The sequence below is a fragment of the Megalopta genalis genome, chromosome 9, assembly GCF_051020955.1.
Source record: "Megalopta genalis isolate 19385.01 chromosome 9, iyMegGena1_principal, whole genome shotgun sequence".
Lineage (NCBI taxonomy): Eukaryota > Metazoa > Arthropoda > Insecta > Hymenoptera > Halictidae > Megalopta > Megalopta genalis.
In genome coordinates this window covers 12,864,514-12,883,995 of record NC_135021.1, presented here as the reverse complement: position 1 = coordinate 12,883,995, position 19,482 = coordinate 12,864,514, and the positions used below count along the sequence as shown (strand labels likewise).

Sequence of the window (19,482 nt, the reverse complement as noted above, 5' to 3'; positions counted from 1 at the left end):
GATCAAGTATCTTTGAAGGTATTAAAAATATTCTCTTTAATGATTCCTTGAGATAAGTCAACGGTGTATTGATCTCTTGTTGTTCAAGCGAGGAATTAGATTTACCGATCTGCCCGAAGAGTGAACTTCTTAAACGCGGTGTTTATTTTAAACAGTTTCACTAGAATGAATTACAGAGTACAGCAAAACTTCCGGATCACCAGCTTATTAATTATTCTTATTGACACGTTCCGTGCCAAGTTTTTTTTACTAGACTTTTCATTCTGATCAATTGATACTGTAGAAATCGATATATAGTATGTATTTATTAATTATTGTATATATAGCAATGAAACAAACTTACATGGCTCATTCTTTTGGTGGAAATTAATTCATCATTTCTAAGCTTGTCATCAAATATCTTTTCAGCGCATTAAATAAACATGTAACCGTGTACCGCTGGTGGTACACGGAACGTGTTAATTATTCCAATTCGTTTCAAAAAATTCAATCTAAAACGACGTATAGCGAATTAATTATACAGCACAGTGAATATGTAAATAAGTAGTATTCCAACTAAGTCACTGTTCCATTATCCGAGCATTTAACCGTCGAGGACTGGTCCGGATAATCGAGGTGCTGCTTCGTTATTTCGTAGACAAAATGTTCGACGTCCCGTAGGATTGGCGCAACATTTATCGCGTGTTATACTCAGTGGCAGACGAATGAGAAAGAAATAAGCTTGATTTCAGCGAGGGAGCCGGAAGTGGCCACTAGAAAAATCCGTGAGTGAAGATGCGTAACAGCGTGGATCGGATCGCGTGGCTCAGCCGAAGAAAACCAAAATTTTCCCGTCACTGGCGAGGGGTATAATCGAGGGTGGCCGGTGTGGCGGGGGAGTACGCGGGGGATTATAAATCACGAGGTTCACCGGGACCCTTTGACGACCCGACATTCGTGCACCCCACACCCCGGGCCGCACACAATATGGCTTGTTATACGCGCGCGCGGCCGCTTGGTTTTCGGTGTGCGTAAATACGTACGTAGGTACGTTAGCCGTATCCCTACCTGGCCTGCGATACCAGCGACCGACCAACGCACGCACGAACGCACGCACGCAGATACGACACGAGGGGAGGGACGAGAGGCCTCATTAACTGGTTATTAATAGCTCAGCCGGCTCATATTAATGACAGACGCATCTGCTTCTTATATATCTACCTGGCTTATCCGCTCTGCCCCCGGCTCGCTAAAGGGTCAACAATTTTTAGCGGTCCCAGAGGGGCCGCGAATGGTCCTCGCGGCACAGTGACGTCCGAATCACTCCTCGTCGCCGGCTTCAGGGTCGGTTTGTTTCGAGACATTAATTAGCCCTCGCTACTTGCTCGTCAGCCGCCGTCCGACCAATCGTTTCGCCCTGTAACTTCCATTTGAACTATTTAACTTAACTTGACGTTGACCAGGAATAATCGAAGGTTAATCAACAATGCGTAATCGTCTCTCTCGTAATTAGCTCTACCTTAGCTCTTCAGATTCACCTTGAAGAGGTGAAATACGTACAGTAGAACTTTAATTATCCGGTCGTATGATATTGGAATTATTTATTATCTATATGTACATGTTTGGGCAAGACATTGTACGAATTAACTAGAATTTAATCTAGCATCGTAACTAAGTATCTCTCTTCTCCTTATTAAAATAAAATTCAATTAAATTAGTTTTCTATGTCAACGGGTTTATTCTGGATTCAACGGACACCCTTTGCCGTTGCAGTGGATGTCACAGATGCCTCATTAACGACAATAATATCAAGAGTAATGGGTTACAATAGTAGCGACAATATGAAGAATAATATTAACAATAAGGTCAAGAATCGATGAATTAGGGGTGGTTGCGAACAATAGTAACGGCAGAGTGCTCGAATGAACGAAAAGAGAGACAAAAGAAATTGAGTGGATGACAACAACGATTGCCATTGATTGAACGATTTAAACAATTATACTGAGCCGATGCAGTTTACTGAGATGCAGATGAGTTCATTGAGAGTTTGAAGACCGGAAACTTATCCGAACGATACCCAAGTCTTTTCGATGAGAAGACTTAGGTATACTATAGCACTCCGTATTCCGTCGAAGAAAACGAGTGAAAATCTTTCTCCAAATGAGCTCTCCGAAAGAAACTGAGAACTGAGAACTGAAACTGAGACACTGCTCCTTCAGAACGAATACAAATTTTCGATGTCTAGCTGGCATGCAGGATTATGGCGTTCGCTCTGCACCATGGCCGAAGTTTCCACGAACGGTATCGGCGATCGGCGTCGTGGATGATCGTCTTCGAAAAAAGCGTTCAAGCCGATGGTTCTCTTCCTCTCGAGGCAGCTGCGTTTCGGTCTTAAGTTGCATGTCCGTTGGACTCTCCGGCGCAGATTATAGATGCGTCCTCCGGGTGATCACAGACAAACGTTTAAATCGCTAAACGTCGAATTAGCCGCGATCTCTACCGTTCTCTTCGGCCTGGTCCGGCTCGGCGCCGCGCCGTAAAAAATAATAGCCACGCCGCCGCGTAGAGATAGCCCGGCTAGCTCCCGAGCTTTTGGTAGCGTCTCCTCCAACAGCTGCGATTCACTAGGAGACGCTTATTTACCCCGCTGTTCCTCCGTATTAATTCCTCGGGATCTGTAATCTTCCCTCGCCACCGTCGGCTCTCGAATCCTCGCCGTCTGGACGGACCGATTTATCGGAAGAACGCGTGTCCGGCAACCTTTCTTTCCTTTCTCTCTCTCTTTCTCTCACTTTCTTTGTCTCTCCTCTGCTCTCGTTTCTTTCTTGACTCATTATTCGTGTGGCAATTTGGGCCGGACGATCCGCGATATCGTTCACGGCTCGGTCACGGTGCAATCATTGTGATCGTGTGCCGATCAGGCTGCACCTGTGCCTTTCGATTCCGTGTGCTCTCGATCGGCTGGAATCAATTTCAGGGGCGGCACGCAGTTTTTAGAGGGTCGCAAGCGCGAGCTAAACAATCTGCCTCGAGTTGCATTCGTCGAGCCAGGTACAGTAAATCCTCCCCAATTTCCTTCAGCTTGTAAACAAAAATTGGCAATTTGGGAAGAGAAGATACGATTGTTCGAGTCACTCATTTTTATAGTTGCCGATTGCCAACAATTGTAAGAACGAGGCGCAAGGCTCGAATAATCGTATCTTCTCATCTCAAATTGTTCATTTTTGTTTTTGCAAGCTGAAAGAAGATTAGGGAGAACTTACTGTACTAGCTTCGTTGCTTCCAAAGTTTGCTTCATCTTCGGCGATCTTCATGCTCAATATTTATTGTTTACATTTCGAGGTTCCAAGCATCATTATACATGCGAATGGACCCTTGGACTATCGATACATATTGCCAATATGCAGATAGAATCGATCGACGTGTTATTGTGAAAATATGGAAACTTATCTCTTCATCGAAGCCATAGTCGTTTCTCTTTTCGTTTCTTCGTGGATGGTGCGAGAGTAACGGCTGCAAAAGATGTCTTCTTAACTCGTTACGATTTATTTTTAAAGAAATATAGACGATTTAATTTAGCGCAACTCTATGCGAGGACTTACCACTAGGCAGCGGGTGTTTATGCAAAATAAAGATTCTCTGCCGCGATTGCAAGAAATGGAAACTAAATCGCAAGTTCTTTCTTTCTGTAATAATTTAAAAAATTTTAAGTAATATATTGACATGTTTTAATTCTTCTAATATTTCTGCTCAATTTCGCAATAAGGCTGAAATAGTTTTGTTTTTCATTCGCAATAAAACAGATTAATAAAGCAATAATGCATTAAGAAAAGAATTCTTAACGAAATTGAAATTATTGTGAAGAAAATTTAGACACCGTTTAAACACCTTTTTCATATTGTTTATTTTCTGATAATTCATTGTAACTATAATGGCACGATTGTAGATAGAAAACAGGGCAAGAGAATGTGTAAATATTATAATAATTCTTTTTCAAGATTCTTGAAGTATCGACGGTATTACCAAACGTCTTAGGACACCCTTCGTGCAAAAACGGACAACGCAACTTTCGAACGAGTTTCCTAACAAGAACCTCTTCGTCAAAGTAAATCGCTTAGATCAAGTGACATCTCGTGTCCGATAAGGCTCAAGAAGACTGTAGAAGATGGTAGCAAATTAAAACTTCGAATGCCACGCGAACCACCTCGAAAATGTCATCGAGTTAAAGTATCGCGTCGAGTGAAATTCAAATCGAAAAAGTCCAGTTGTCTGACATCGATTACATTTTCAACGTTCGTACGTTTCGCGAATAAAATTAGGAAGACGCAATAGATTGGCGTGCAAATTAGTTTGCAAATCTGAGCAAACAATTTCGTCACCCACGTACGTGTAACACAGCGGTCAGACCCTTAAATCAGGAACAACCGGCTCTCCGTCGAGATAGGCCGCGTAGATGGAACGACAGCTCGCGTCCAAAGTGGTAGCATCAGACCCTAGGAGATTGAAGGAGGAACACGATGGGATTCGGTTCTGACAGGATCCGTGGTGCACGCAGCAGCACGCGTGCGTGCCTGGCGTCCTGGCACCGAGGATGTTCTCTCGTGCGGTACGCGTTCACGGAGTGTGGGAACACGGGTCGAAAGGGAGAGAAACGGCGGGAGAGAGCGACGAAAGGAGTAAGGAAAAAGGAGAAAAAAGGTGGAGAGACCGCGGTGACCAGAGAGCGAACGAAGGAAGGAGAGAGAGAGAGAGGGAGAGAGAGAGGAGCAAGAGTTCACGGCGGAAAGAAAGCGTACAACGACGAGGAGGACGAAGCAGCAGCAGCAGGAGGAGGAGGAGGAGGAGGAGGAGGAGGAGGTGGAGAAGAAGAAGAAGAAGAAGAAGACGCGAGCAAAAGGGTGGAAGGGAGGAGGTAGCATTTAATCAGAGCCCACGGTTGAAGTGCACGGCGCGCAAGTGTATGTATATAGAAGCGGTGTGTATGGTTCGGTTAGTTTTTGCTTGGGAGGTTGCTTGGAAATTGGCGCCAAATTAGTAAGGAGGACGAGGCGAGGCTCACGGTGCCTTGGGCTGCGTGACGCGAGACATTAAAAGTAACCTCTGCTCTCTCGTACACCCCCGTCCCCCCGCCTCTTCGAAATCCTCTGGTTTCCTTTCCCTCTCCCCCTCTTGCTATCTCCATTTCTCTCTCTCTCTCTCTCTCTCTCTTTTTCTCGCTCGCTCCCTTCCGTCCATCCTTCTCCGGGTTCATCCTCGTCCTTCCTCAGCCTCGTCCCGCTCCGAAGCCTGATCCTCGCGTCTCGCCCGCTCCCTCGATCATCTCTCCGGCTCCTTTTTTTCGGGGCGCAGCAAGCCGCGCCAAGCGGAGCCGAGCCGAGCGGAGCCGAACCGCGCCGCGCCGGTTTCGTGTGGCTCGTTTCTTCGCCGACATCGCGCGCGGCCAACAACACCACCTCCACGATCATCGGGCCCCGGCAGCTTAGAACACACTCCTCTTCTCGGACGGTGATTGCCGGCCACGCTGAAACGCGGGAAAAAAGGAACGAGATACAGGGAATCGCACTTGCTCCAACCTTCCAACCAGGGACGGACGATGTGTGATAGCGGCCGTTTCAGGTGGTCGTTGTCGAAAATTGGTATCACGCCAACCACGGTCCTCTCCTCTGCTCGGAGGAGGCCCCGGCCCCGGTGTCTGCTGCTCGCCGACGCCATAGAGCACGAAACTGCCGGGACCAAAAGTTACCGGAGTCTCTCACGGGACCCCGATCACCGGCCCTTTTTTCGCCGTGAGAACGGAGAACGTGGGACCCGCGCCCGAATTGGAGCAACATCCTACCTTGCTCTTGGCTCTTGCGCTCTTTTTTAGCCCTCGGTGGCGTATGATCGGTGGCCGCTTAAACTGAAAACCTTTTTGCGCCGGCTCCAAATTGTAAACTGGGTCCGAAGGTGCTTGTCCATGGTTTTAGGGCGTTCTAGCGCAAACGAGGTACAGTGAATCTCCATTTATGCGAATTCGGCGGGAGACATCCAGTTCAGGTATAATCGGGTGGGTTCATATAATTCGAGTATAATATAATATAGCCTCGATACTTGCAACTCTGCGTTCAAATAACCGCAGTTCAGGTTCAGCTAAGTTAAGACAACCTGTTCACGAAATCGGGCATTAACGAAAATTTCGTTCGCATAAATGAAGTTATACTGTATTTTCGAAAGTACAAAGATGGCCCAAAGATGGAATTGTTGTTAGAACCCCGAATTATGGACACCGCAAGGTAATCGCGACGTCTCTGAAGTGCTAACTGAGTCAATGTCTAATGTTTGTTTCGAGCGAATGTGGAAATACAAGCGAAGTGAAATATATATATTATATTTAGCGTTTCTGCTGCATATTCAGATTGCACAGAATTCCACTAAAGGCTCCTTCCATTGATAGCGTGCCTACTGTTCACACTGATTTATATGAAAACCGAAGCAACGTTAAAATCTCCGTCACTTACTTCAGGACTCGTTGCAATCGAAATAAAATAACAGCGAATACTATTAACAACGCCGCGGTGCTCTTTTGCGCGCGGAAAAAGTGCATATAGATGCAAATGCTAGAACGACTTAGAGAGAGCTTCTCCGGGATCCGGAGAACTAGACTCGGAAGAAGAGTTTGGCAGGCTTAAGACAAAAGGTGATTAGGATACGCGCAGTCGATGGTGGTTTATAAAGACCCCCATAGCGTGGCGTGATGAGGTCAAGCAGCAGGGAGTCATCCGTATACCGAGGACCGATCAAAAACTTATCCTTGTGACGTGATATACTGCCCGTAGATGCCTGCCAACCTCTTTCTCCCTCTTTCCTCCCTCTGTTCGACGACCTGGCCCAGACCTGGCTGCCTACCAAAGCGGATGCTTCAACGTCAGCTACCACTCAAGACTAGATCCTCGAGTATAGTTCTCTACTCGAAGTTCGCGACTGCTCAAGCTGATACTTATCGGCCAAACAATAGTCCGATCTTGAACTCCTGAATCGCTGTTCCATCTTGAACTCTTGAGTTGGCCTCGTTGATCATGAGCAATCACTTCTGACTCGAACACGCACTTCAATATATTCGCAATAATTGTTGTCGACGGTCGACTGCTGTTCACATTCAAGTTTAACCATCGCAAAACGGCGGGTAGGTCAATTTTGACTCAGCGTATTCAAATCGTTCAATCAATTACGCAATTCTCGGCAATTAAATCGACTAATTCGCTGGTACATTAGGAGCGAACGAAAATGCTAATAAGTTTGCAAGGGATGTCTTCAAAGATATATTTTACAGAATTACTGTACAATGCTCAGAATTGCTATAAACATCGTCGATAGTACAGTTGGGTTGAGAAAATGCTGTTTAATAATCAGTAGATGAAAGAAAAAAAGTGTGAAATTGTATACGCTTCTATAAAACGTAGAAGCTATTTGAACGTCGTGATTAACCCTAAGATGATAACCAGTTTATTCGGCCCTTCGTGCATATGGAATCGAGCGCGTTCGTTAAACACAATAACGAAGCCAGCAATAGAAGAATCGCGTTGAATTACGGTACAGCGATTTTTCGCGGCGTCGGGCATTTTAGTCCGGTATGGTGTGAGTGTTTAGCGATCGGCCAGCGCAGTCTCATTCCGTTTTCAATTTGCGGAGCCACGAATCAATTAAATCGGAAGTCTTGAAAATGATCGGGCGAATGTGATCGGTAATTACGCCGGGGAGGCTTCTATATTGGGATCGTGCGGAGGCTCATAAATCGAGGATCGAACGTCCATCACTACCGAGGCACCGGTCGTCCTTTCCCGGGGCTCCGCGGTCCTTCCTCCTGTCCGTTGGCCGAACCTGTGGCCTCGCCATTAAATTGACGCCCGCTGGGACCAGGTATTTGCATAACCCGACGCCATACGACCGATCCTATCGACGTCCTCGCGACTGGCCGCCGCCTTCGCTTCGTCGCGACCCGCGTGGGAACTACACCCTTCCTTCCCTTCGCCGCCGATACCGACCCTGCGAGGACAGTTTTAATGGCGGTCGACCAATGGCGGTGGCTGCTACCTCTCCGGAATCCTCCAGAAAATACCGGCACACCTGAACTTGTTACGCGGCAGATCCCCGCGCGACTCCCGTAAAAAAGCAAACCTGTATCGCACAGCTAATCGTCGCGTAAATATTTGCCAGAAGCTACCACCCTTCTCGAGGATTCCTCGAGATACCGTCAAGGCCGTCGGCTCGAGTAGCGTCCTGGAGGCTCTACTCGACGGTCGATTATGTCTTCTGTTAGCGGCTACATGTCTGTCATTATTCTGATGAGAGCTAAATGCCGATTGAAATGGCTAGCTTAATGCGGATCTCATGTGCACCCTAAACTTATCTCGAGGTTAACAGACTTGTTTAACAGTCGCTTCAAACGGTCGGCTGTTTACCATTTTATGGCAGTCGGGGCTAGACCTACTCGTGTACTTAGGCTTTCATGTTTTTGGACATGATTCTGGAATGAGTGTCTTTATTTCAGCCGTTTGGCCTAGAAACAGATCTCGGTCTTTTCATTATTAGTTGTATTTCTCGTTTTCCCTTTCGACTCACTTTGTTTGTAAGTCAGTGATTCGCTTATTTCGTTTCCATTTACATACTATATATACCAAGATTTTAACATAATCTTACACGGTACAACCTTGATAATCCGGTTCTTCAATATCAGAATCATCTGATATTTAAATACTTTTTTCTCCTGGTCGGCTCAATCAAAGGCGAATCATATACAAAACGATTTATTGCACAAATCAATAAAAATGACATCTGACACTTTAACCAAGTAACTGTTTTATTATCCGAACATTTATGTCGCTTAGTCCAGTTAATCGAGGTACTACTGCACTGCAAAATAGACTAGGGAGATAAGAGAGAACAATATAAACGAAACTTAACAATCAATAACTAGTAGTTCTCCGTGATTCTGTGTTTTCTGTTGCTTTAAAAGTCTAGGTTTACGGAATCCAACAAAATAGTCGGTCTCTAATTTTTTATGTTACGTTTATTCAGATTGCAAAGATACATTTATGAGTTATTTATTCAATATATGTGTCAGTTGCGACAAACATTAGAATAACACTTGTTAAAAATAAGAATAAATGTTCTATTGTTATTTTTTTTATGTGTAACATATATTTATATGTTATTGTTATTTTCATAAACTAATATAACAGAGCTACGCTTAGTGTTTCGTAAATGGTCTCTGTATTTGTATATCCGTTTCTTCTCTTCTTTTTGTATATTTCTGAATCTGATCACCGTTTCCGCTTCACACTCTTCGAGAATGTCAGAATGTCCAAATTCAGATGGAACGTCTCCACGCTCGGGTCGAAATAGACCCAAGGCTCGTCGTCGCAGGGTTAAAGAGCGACTTGCAAGGGGACCACACACGGGGCCAGGTCGTTGAGAGTCGGTACCGCAGTCGATTAGCATTCGCGAGCAGCTCGCCGGTGGCAGCGACGAGCCGAAAAAGGGGGACGAGGCATAAATGGTCACGGATCTATCGTCGGCCGATGCACGGACAAAGCCGAGCGTGGACCATAGAGTTGCCACGATGACGTATGAGCCACCGGACCTCTTTGTGTCGCCTTGAATACCTCTTAAATTGGGGAACCAGATGAGGCGACGCGTCGGTGGGGCTACTGAATATCGCTGCTGATACCGCCGCCATCTTCGGATCTGTTCCGCGATTTATCACCGTTCCTTGCCGATTCATTTCGCGCTTTGATCCGCGCGGAAAGTGCATTGGCTTTCGCCCAGGTCACCTCAATGCCGCCTTCTTGGAGGCTTCTCTTCAAGATCGTCTTCTTGGCCACAGTGAATCAAGGTTGAGAAATCGCCTCCAAGCATCTCGAGAATTTCGATCCAGTCTATCGACGTCGTCGATTGTTCTCGATCAATGCCACGTTTCGGCGACGCCTGCGAGGTTACATTACCAAGATCTGTCAACAAACCGGAATTTTAGCTTCACCGCAACCAAGAACTATGGAGTCAAAAGTGCAGAAGGACACCTGGCGACCCTACTGGGTCCGCGGAGGTCACGTCGAGGACATGGTCTTCATTGGCAAGGACGTGATCGCCTGGTGCATCGGCGTGCACATCGTATTCTTCAACGTGGTGCAACAAAAGGAGTCGATTCGATGGTGCTGCAACAGCGAAGTGGGCGAGGGCGCGCACTGTTTATCAGGTCATTCGAGTCTGTCGATCTTCTGCTTCGCCGAGAGGGTGAACAACCCGAAAATCTTTGTCTATTCGTATCCGTCCATGACTCTGATCACCGAGTGCACTGGCGGCACCAGAAACAAGTACCTGTCCACTGCGTTCACTGCCCGGGACCATATGGTGTCCATTGGATGGTACCCGAACTTCCCTTTGATCGTCTGGGCCTGGAGGACCGGAGAGAAGATCGCCAGAGTGACCACGTTCGTGTGCGACCAGGTTGGGGAGATCTTGAGAATCACTCAGGTTGGACCTACCGTGGTTGCTCAGATGGGCAGGACCTGTGGCAGATTGTACACCTGGGAGTTGGACATTGCCGGGAAGACCGTGACCCTGCAAGGTGAACAACTACAGTAAATTCTCTCAAATAGTCCCTTGGCTTGCAATCGAAAAATGGACAACTAGGGTAGACCAGACACGATTCTTCGAGCCTCGCTACTTGCCTTTATAGATGCCGGCGTCTCGCGCGCGCGCGCGAGAGAGAGAGAGAGAGAGAGAGACAGAGAGTTAGAGAGATAGAGGGTTAGAGGAACAAAGTGACAAAGGGACAGAGAGACAGAGAGACAGAGGGGCAGATGAACAGAGAGACAGAGGGACAGATGAACAGAGAGACAGAGGAACAGAGAGACAGAGAGGCAGAGAGACAGAGGGCCAGAGGAACAGAGAGCCAGAGAGACTGAGAAACGGAGAGACAGAGGGACAGAGAAACAGAGAGACAGAGAGACAGGGGGCTAGAGGAACAGAGGGACAGACGAACAGAGAGACAGAGAGACAAAGAGACAAAGAGGCAGAGAGACAGAGAGACAGCGGGACAGAGGAACAGAGGGACAGAGGGACGGAGAGACAGGGAGACAGAGAGACAGAATGAGAATCGTGGCAGTTGGCAAACTTAAAAGTCAGCGGCCAGCACATCAATATCTATTAATACAAATACACGATAATGCTAGAACAAAAGTAATGGCTCAACTTTTTTATTTCTAACTTTTTATATATAAATTTTTTTTAGCAAATTTGTAAGATCCTTTCAATCAAAATGAGACCAAACACGACATGCTTTAGATCAGATTTATTCAATTACATTGCGATTGATTTTAATTTATGTAGTTAGAAATATCTGTCTAAACTATATCATGTTTGGTCTCATTTTAATCAGGAAACTATCAGCAATATGTTATGACGTTACGAGTCGTCATTTCGAGAATTCTAGTCCTTTACATAAGCGTAGGAATAACGCACACGAGAATAGGAATAGCACAGGGATAATGTGAGCAGGCCTTTAACAGGGGCAATGTAGGAGAATTTACTGTAATGCGCTCTATATGACTCTTGTCTTTATCAACGTTTCTCAGAGCACGAGATAAAACTGCCGTGCCACGATCCAATCGCGTGGGTGGACTGGTCTTCAACCTCCCCGGAGCCTCTGCTGGCAATCACTGACAGAAACGGTCACGTCTACCTCAGCAACTACGATGGCTCCCACGTCTACCGTATCGTCCTCTCCCAGCGCTGCGGCATCTGTTTGGAGTACGAGTTACCGATCATCAACTGGTTCGGCGAGGGGATCATCCTGCGCACTACCTTCTGCCAGCTTCGCTACTACTCGAAGAACCCGAAAACTCACAAATGGAATATGACGTGGTACGTCAAACTAGAGACCAAACCGTGCATCCTCATCACCCATCCCCTCAAGACCGACTGGTGCTTCTATCACACGTTCGAGGGCTTTCTGATGGAGATCACTATACCGAAAAGCGGTGGTCATCCGATGGTAGAGAACTGTCTGAATTATGGCGCCAGTTTCAAGTTCATGGACTTCGTGTACCCCTGGTGTCATCACGTGGTCGGCACGGACAATTTGAAAGAGTTGGTTGTGCTGGAGTCTTTCAGCGGCAGTCAGCTGACCACCGTCGATCTAGAGATCCAGAGCGAGATCACTTGTCAAGCCTCGCATCCTGATTATCCGATGATCGTTGTGGGGACTCAGCAGGGTGAACTGATTTTTGTGAGTTTTGTGGCCCCCGAGGAGCCGAAGATCGTTGCCCTTTTGCGGCTGCAGGAGGGTCCTCTGGATCTGATCAAGTTGTCTTATAGTGGAAGGTGAAGTATCGACGCTAGAACTATCGAACCTAAATATGCCTAATGTACATTGTTTTATAACAACGACATCATCGGATTTATTTATTCTTTCTACGATTTTTATTATAACGCGTCCTTCAACGAAGCAGAAGTTCGTACAAAAATTCCTAACAAAAACAAATTTGTGCTGTCAGGAATTGTAAAAGAGACAAATCAGGAATCGGCCATTCCGACTGGTTTAGTGGTTCTAGTATTAACAAACGTTTGCATTAATAAATGTCAATAAAGATCGACTGTCTAATCATCATCTGCGATCGTTGCAGATCGTTGATAGCCGCGGAATCTCAGCGCGGCAATTGCTACTGCATCAACTTGCGTCCAGAAAAAGCGTTCACCGTGCTGGGTATGGTGCAATCCTACAGAAGAATCAGCGACGCGTTGATCTACGAAGGCGCCAGGAGACTGATGGTGCTCTTGCTCATGGTCCATTCGAAACAGCACGGCTTGGGCCAGAACCTGAAGCTGTACGTCGTTCCAGAAGGCAAAGATCTCGTCGACGAGGTTGTCGATACCTTGGATCTATCTGTAACCTACCATAGCCTGTGGCATCATCCCTCCAACGCGATGATGCTCATTGGAACGCCGTACATGTCGCGACAGCTGCGGGTCCAGAAACTCCAGGATTTCAAGAGCATGGTCTTGGTGGATGGCTTGTTGACTGGCCACCTTGTCAAGATGGCGAATCTCTTCGTCGATAAACAGTGGCTAACCAGCACTGCCTTCGACGGTTTGGTCTATGTGAGGGACAGGACCCTGCGCAAGGTGGTCGCCTGCTTCGTGTCGCATCATAGAGCGGACTTTGGTAACGTGAAGGCGGTTGCGAATAAGTTCGGAGACCTGATCGTGGTTATGGGGTACGATGGATCCTTGGTCGCCATGATAAAGGTTCAATTTGTGTCTCTGGGCATCAAAATCTTGGGTCGAGTCATAAATAACATCCATTCTTTTATCCATCGTTTTTTCGTATTTATTCTTTTTTGTTTCTTTTTTATTTTATTTAGTTCGAACCACTATCTATTCAGTGAAAGCAAAGACTCGTTTGTCCCGGTGACCCATAGCGATACGAACAATAGCCGCATCGAAAGTTATTTATGACACGACCCAATTAATCGTCGTTTCACAGTTCAGTTGCAATTAATGCTCCTTCTTCCTCCAGCGCAGGATAATACATCCTCGTGTCCTGCAGATGCTCAGTGCCTTCATCGTGTGGACTACACTCTCTACGACAAGAACGAGAAGAAGGTCCAATCGGACTACGCCAGCCTCCCTTCGGAATTCCATGAAATGCTATCAGGTTCTAGGTATCAGTTCCCCGACCCTGAAGACAACGGCGAGGAGACGTGGTTCAGTTGGAGAAAGGAAGCTCAACTGCAGAGAGAAGTAGCCCAGTGCGAGGAAGAGAGATCACAGATTTTGAAGGACTTCGAAGTGCTGAAAGGCAAGGTGAAGGCTCTGCTGGACGCTAATGAGATCTGTCCAGAGATCGAGAGACTTCCGGTGTCTGCGTTCGACTTGGACAGAGCCGGGCGAGATCAGAAATTGAAGGCCGGTCGTAATCAGTGCGAGGATCTTCATCTGGAGCTTGAGCATGGCATTAGCGAGATGAAGAGAGTGTCGAATTGGTTGAAGGAGACTTTCTGGGATCCTCAGAAGGTGATTGGCAAGAGTTTGGTCGCCATCTTTGGCGACAGAGAAGTGGTGAACTATCCTGAGACCGAGGACGACCCGAGGACTGCCGAGCTGCTGCAGTTCTCGCAGTTTTCCAAGGATAGCGTCTCCATGATCCTCGACGAGGACACTTTCCAGTCGTGGAAGCTGTACACGGACGAGGAGCTAGAGCTGGAGCTTAACAAGTGCATGAAACTACATCACGAAGCGGACATCAAGATGGACATGTTGCTGGAGGAGGAGGAAGATGAGAAGGTGATCTCCGAGATGACACTGGCGAAGATGAGGGCTTTGGAGGGTAAGTTGAGTTAACTTCGCACGATTTCATTCTTTATTTTATTCTTCATGAAAGATCGTCGGCTTGTGTTGTTTAGGGACCATTGCACACCGGTTCATCGACTTGTCATCCTGCTATTCTCAAATGGAATCTTATGGGTTCGGACACGTGATGGTGAACAATCGTTTCCTGTTGCACGACTGCGCGAAAATCCGCAGTTACTTCAACACAGCGTTCGAAGAAGTGTACGCTCAGAAGGAGCGGGAGATGAATGTGATCAGAGATAGGATCGAGAGGATATGTCACATCAATTCAGAGTTGCAGACAATGTTCAGTGGAAGAATCTCCTACATACCTGAGGATCCCATTTGGCGCTGGCAGGTTTGCGTTCCGAATCAATGGTGAATTAACAAATAGTAGGCTAATGGTAAATTAACGAGCAAACAGCTGCAATAGCAGTTCAAATCGATTCTTGAATGACGCCACATTCGGTGATCGAACATCGACGAAAACACTAACGCTGCACAAATTTAATCTTCCAATCGCGTTCTAGATATTTTGTAAAATTCAGCGGAAGAAGGAATTCAGCGGAAAATTAAAAAGATTGTCAAGCTTTAAATATTTCTATTTTTCCTTTTCTTTCACTTTTTTATATCCTTTTCAATCTAATTCTTAGGACGCAACTGCATAAAGCTGGCCCGCGATTTCACACGCTGTTAGAAGTTTCGTACCTCGGTATCTTGTCTCTACATCTTGAAATATATCATTCGCCAGTCGCGTTGAAGTTCAGCGAGTGGCCATCAGATACATTGTCTTCAGCTGGATCGTAGGTTCCTGGTAATCTTCATTTCTCTTTGCGTAGGAGAGCCCAGAAGGCGTTGTCAAGGTGTTCGATCACGAGGTGAAGGCGAGACCGTACATTTCGCCGTCGCAACAAGAACTCCTAGACAGACAGGCGGCCGAGGCAGAGCGGATCAGGCGGTTGTTGCTGGCCGATGATTTTCGCGAACGCGCCTTAATGACGATGATGGACGGCGTGCTGGAGGTTCGATGGGAGGACGTCATCAAGATTGACGTTCCCAAGCCCGCCTGCATGCTCGAGAAGCGACCGGAAGACTATAACGAGGACGACATACTCGTCGTGAAGAAGTACGAAAAAGACGTACTGTTCCTGCAGGAGGAACGCGAACGGTACAACAGGAAGCTGGAGGCGGAGTACACCAAGGTCATGGGACTATTGCAGGAAGGGATCGACAAATTCAACGCTAAGCTCGACCAACTCTTTCGGGTAAGTGTCAGAAATAGTTTATAATCTTCTTATGTCATTCGAAGTTACATTTTGGATTTTCGCGAAACTTAATTCTACAAGCAAATGAGCTTAATTCTACTGAAATGATTATAAAATCCAATCGCCCAATATGTCCAATTTGTGATTGCCGTTTTAAGCCTGGCAAAAAATTTAGCTTCAAAGCAGACAAAAACGAAATATTTTTAATGCAATGCTGGGCAATTTTATAATTCTATAAGTAGTTGGAATTGAACTGAATGTATTCGTATAAATATATTCAGTAAAAAAAGAAAACAAAAACAGTCAACAGTTATTCGCATTATTATTCGAGCCCATTTTACAATTACTGTTCGAATAAAGAATACTTCGAATAAATAGAATAATTCATGACGAATAATGAATAATCGTTATTAAAGTAAAATATTCGACTAAAACGATAAATATTTTTTATTCGAAGCAATTCGAACAACGCTCAACTCTGGTTTCACTAAGACCATTGCTAGAGAAATTAAAAAAGCTATACATTTGTCAATGTCCTGGTGGATTTAAATTTTATAGAAATCGTTGTGAAATCATTTCGAAACTAGGTCGAACGCAATGTTCTTTACCGTACTGGACGATCTGTTATAATTCGAGAGAGAGACAAAAATAAATTTTCTCTCGGCATTGTCGCGTCGATTATTGAATCTCCACCACAATCCCGTAGCTGAAGATGAACATCGAGTCGGCCATAAATCAGATGCATCTGCGATACGTCCGCGGTCGCCTGCGAAACTATCGTCGAATGGTATCCCTGCGCGAGGAAGAGAAGATCAAGAAGCAGCTCTCGAACAAAGAGAAATACTTGGTCACCTTGCAGAGCAACATGGAAATCTTCAAAAGCCTGCACCAAGAACTGTTGATCCAGCACGAGTTGATCACGACTCGCGAGAAGACGCTGTCCAAGCGGTTCAAGGGCGAGTTTTCTTCCATGAACAAGTTCCACGTGGAACTTCTGGATCGCCAGTTCAAACGTCGACCTAGAGTCAGCCTGAAAAACCTAAGTTCCGCCGAGTTTACGGATCTAATAGCTCATATAGCTGTTAGGAGCAGAGCTGTGTACCTTGCTCATGATAGCAAGGAGTATCTGAAGGCTCTAGACCATCTAGACATTCGGCCAAATGTCCTTCCGATGACGTTAGAATCTGCCGATTGGGAACACTTGGTTAAGGTGCGAAGGCACAAGATCGAGTCAGAGTTGAAGCTCAGAGCGAAGGAAGCGGAGATCGCGGACACTGAGAAAGTGCTCGAAGGGTTTCAAAAGAAGATCGAGAAGTGCATTGCTGATATCGAGCAGGTCAAGGAGGACCTCGGTGAGAATCGACGGCAGAGGACGACCAGCGAACTGGACCTTGAGATGCAGTTCGTGATGAAGATGGGTCAGGCGGAGGTCGATTTGACTGGAGAACTTGAGGACACTAAGAACGTGGTGTTGGTGACCAGGGACGAGATACTGGCGGTGAACGCGTTGATAGAGGCTGCCGGGAAGTGCAAGCTGGTGGCTCTCTCGCGGCTGCTGGACTTCCAAAGAGGTGAGCTTTAATGTGTGCAGTACATTTTTTTTCTGTTGGCTTAGCGCATTCACGATCAATTCGCTCATGGAATTATGCGTAAATTTGTTGACGGTTTATTGTGACACGAGGAGTAACTTATATGGGTCTATTGTACATTATAGTATAATAACTAGACCGCGGATCTTTATGCAAAATAAATACTGTCAGAGTTAATTTTAAGAAATATGAATCAGATGAAAATATTTTTTCTCTTTTAACAATCGAGATAAGTTGACAATAATGTAACAATATCCTTAAATTTTTCTAACGTCGTTTCAGTTTTGTATTTGACCCATTCATTTTTGTCATAAATGCATTTATTTTACAAACGATTTATTTTACTGAACATTGATCTTCGTTTGTTCAGTATTTTCCTAAGCATTAAAAAAAAGTTCCGCAAGCTCAGTATCAAAAAATTGAAATAATGTTTCTGGCATTTTAAGAACATCCGTCTTTGACATATTTTAATAAATAAATAAATAATCAATTGAATTTAAAGAAAGAAATTTAATCATTCGATAAATATCAAGTTAACCCTAAAACTACCACCGCCGGTCAAATAAGCGGTTTCATATTTTTGATTTCATAATTATTGAACTCATAAGCATAACCTTGACATAAGCATAAAGCTGCTTCCATTAGAAATTGTTAATACATTTCTTTGTTCAGGCACACACTACTACAGAAATTGTTAACATTAAAACTACCACCCCCGTCAAATAAACAGTTTCACATTTTTGATTTCATAATTATTGAACTCATAAGCATAACCTTGACATAAGCATAAAACTGCTTCCATTAGAAATTGTTAATATATTTCTTTGTTCAGGCACACACTACTACAAAAATTGTTAACATTAAAATTACCACCCCTGTCAAATAAGCAGTTTCACATTTTTGATTTCATAATTATTGAACTCATAAGCATAACCTTGACATAAGCACAAAGCTGCTTCCATTAGAAATTGTTAATATATTTCTTTGTTCAGGCACATACTACTACAAAAATTGTTAACACTATAACTACCACCCCCGTCAAATAAACAGTTTCACATTTTTGATTTCATAATTATTGAACTCATAAGCATAACCTTGACATAAGCATAAAGCTGCTTCCATTAGAAATTGTTAATATATTTCTTTGTTCAGGTACACACTACTACAGAAATTGTTAACATTAAAATTGGCACCCCCGTCAAATAAGCAGTTTCACATTTTTGATTTCATAATTATTGAACTCATAAGCATAACCTTGACATAAGCACAAAGCTGCTTCCATTAGAAATTGTTAATATATTTCTTTGTTCAGGCACATACTACTACAAAAATTGTTAACACTAAAACTACCACCGCCGATCAAATAAGCGGTTTCATTTTTTATTTCAAAAATTGATACATTATTGAACTCATAACCATAACCTTGACATAAGCATAAAGCTGCCTCCATTGGAAATTGTTAATATATTTCTTTGTTTAGACACTATTACAAAAATTGTGAAAATTTAAAATAAATTCTATCTTGTAATTTTCACAATGCAACGCTTGTTAGTCGCTTTTGACGAAAGGGTCAGTAATTAGCTAGCACGTAGTAACTGGTCCCACTGCCCCATTTCACGGTTTTTCCCAGGCACGAAATTGAAAGAGTGGATCCACGGCTGCCGCAAGAAGCAACTGAGCGACCTGCAGGAGGACCTGCGTTTCCTCGCGGTGGTGACCGTGACGAAGGAGATGCAGCAGTACCTGAAGCGGAAAGCCAAGGATCTGCCCGACGACAAGACCTTGGAACGGATGACCGTGGACGTGGAAGCGGCGAAGGCGCAGTGCGAGAAGCTGATGGAGAACCGCAAGGCTCGACTGGCCTCGATACAGAAGGACATCGTGATCACCAGGAGCAAGAACAAGGAACTCGATCGGCGGATCTTCGATCTGAACGTGTCGAGGTGCGACATGGAGCTCCGCCGCGATCATATCGCCGAGGCGAGGCAGCGGCAACACACGGAGAGGAAGATCAGGATGGTCATGAGGCGATCCGATCTGATCAAGAAGCTGCAGGATAATTACGCGGAGCTGTTGGAGCTGCAGACCTTGCACGAGCTGCTCAGGCTGAGGCGATACCCAACGCTCCACTTCAAGTTCCTCGACGACAACGACAAGTAGAGACACGATTCGGACGCAATCTTCTAGGCGTCCTTCTTAACGATGCCCGGCTTTCGCTAGCCGCGTGACGAGATGTTTCTTAGGAACTACCTTTGATTAATGAAGTCCCGCGAGGATACAAT

General features: G+C 45.2%; 1 protein-coding gene across 1 annotated transcript; it reads left to right on the top strand.

Moving 5' to 3' along the window:
* The first annotated feature begins 10,008 nt into the window (after nucleotides 1-10,008).
* Nucleotides 10,009-19,421, top strand: LOC117220751 (cilia- and flagella-associated protein 43). Its single transcript, XM_076524567.1, has 9 exons — nucleotides 10,009-10,595; nucleotides 11,396-11,506; nucleotides 11,560-12,339; nucleotides 12,642-13,297; nucleotides 13,502-14,344; nucleotides 14,421-14,704; nucleotides 15,186-15,611; nucleotides 16,318-17,182; nucleotides 18,831-19,421. Exons 1-9 carry the CDS (start codon nucleotides 10,009-10,011, stop codon nucleotides 19,358-19,360), a joined length of 5,082 nt encoding a protein of 1,693 aa, XP_076380682.1. The 3' UTR covers nucleotides 19,361-19,421.
* Nucleotides 19,422-19,482: the final 61 nt, after the last annotated feature.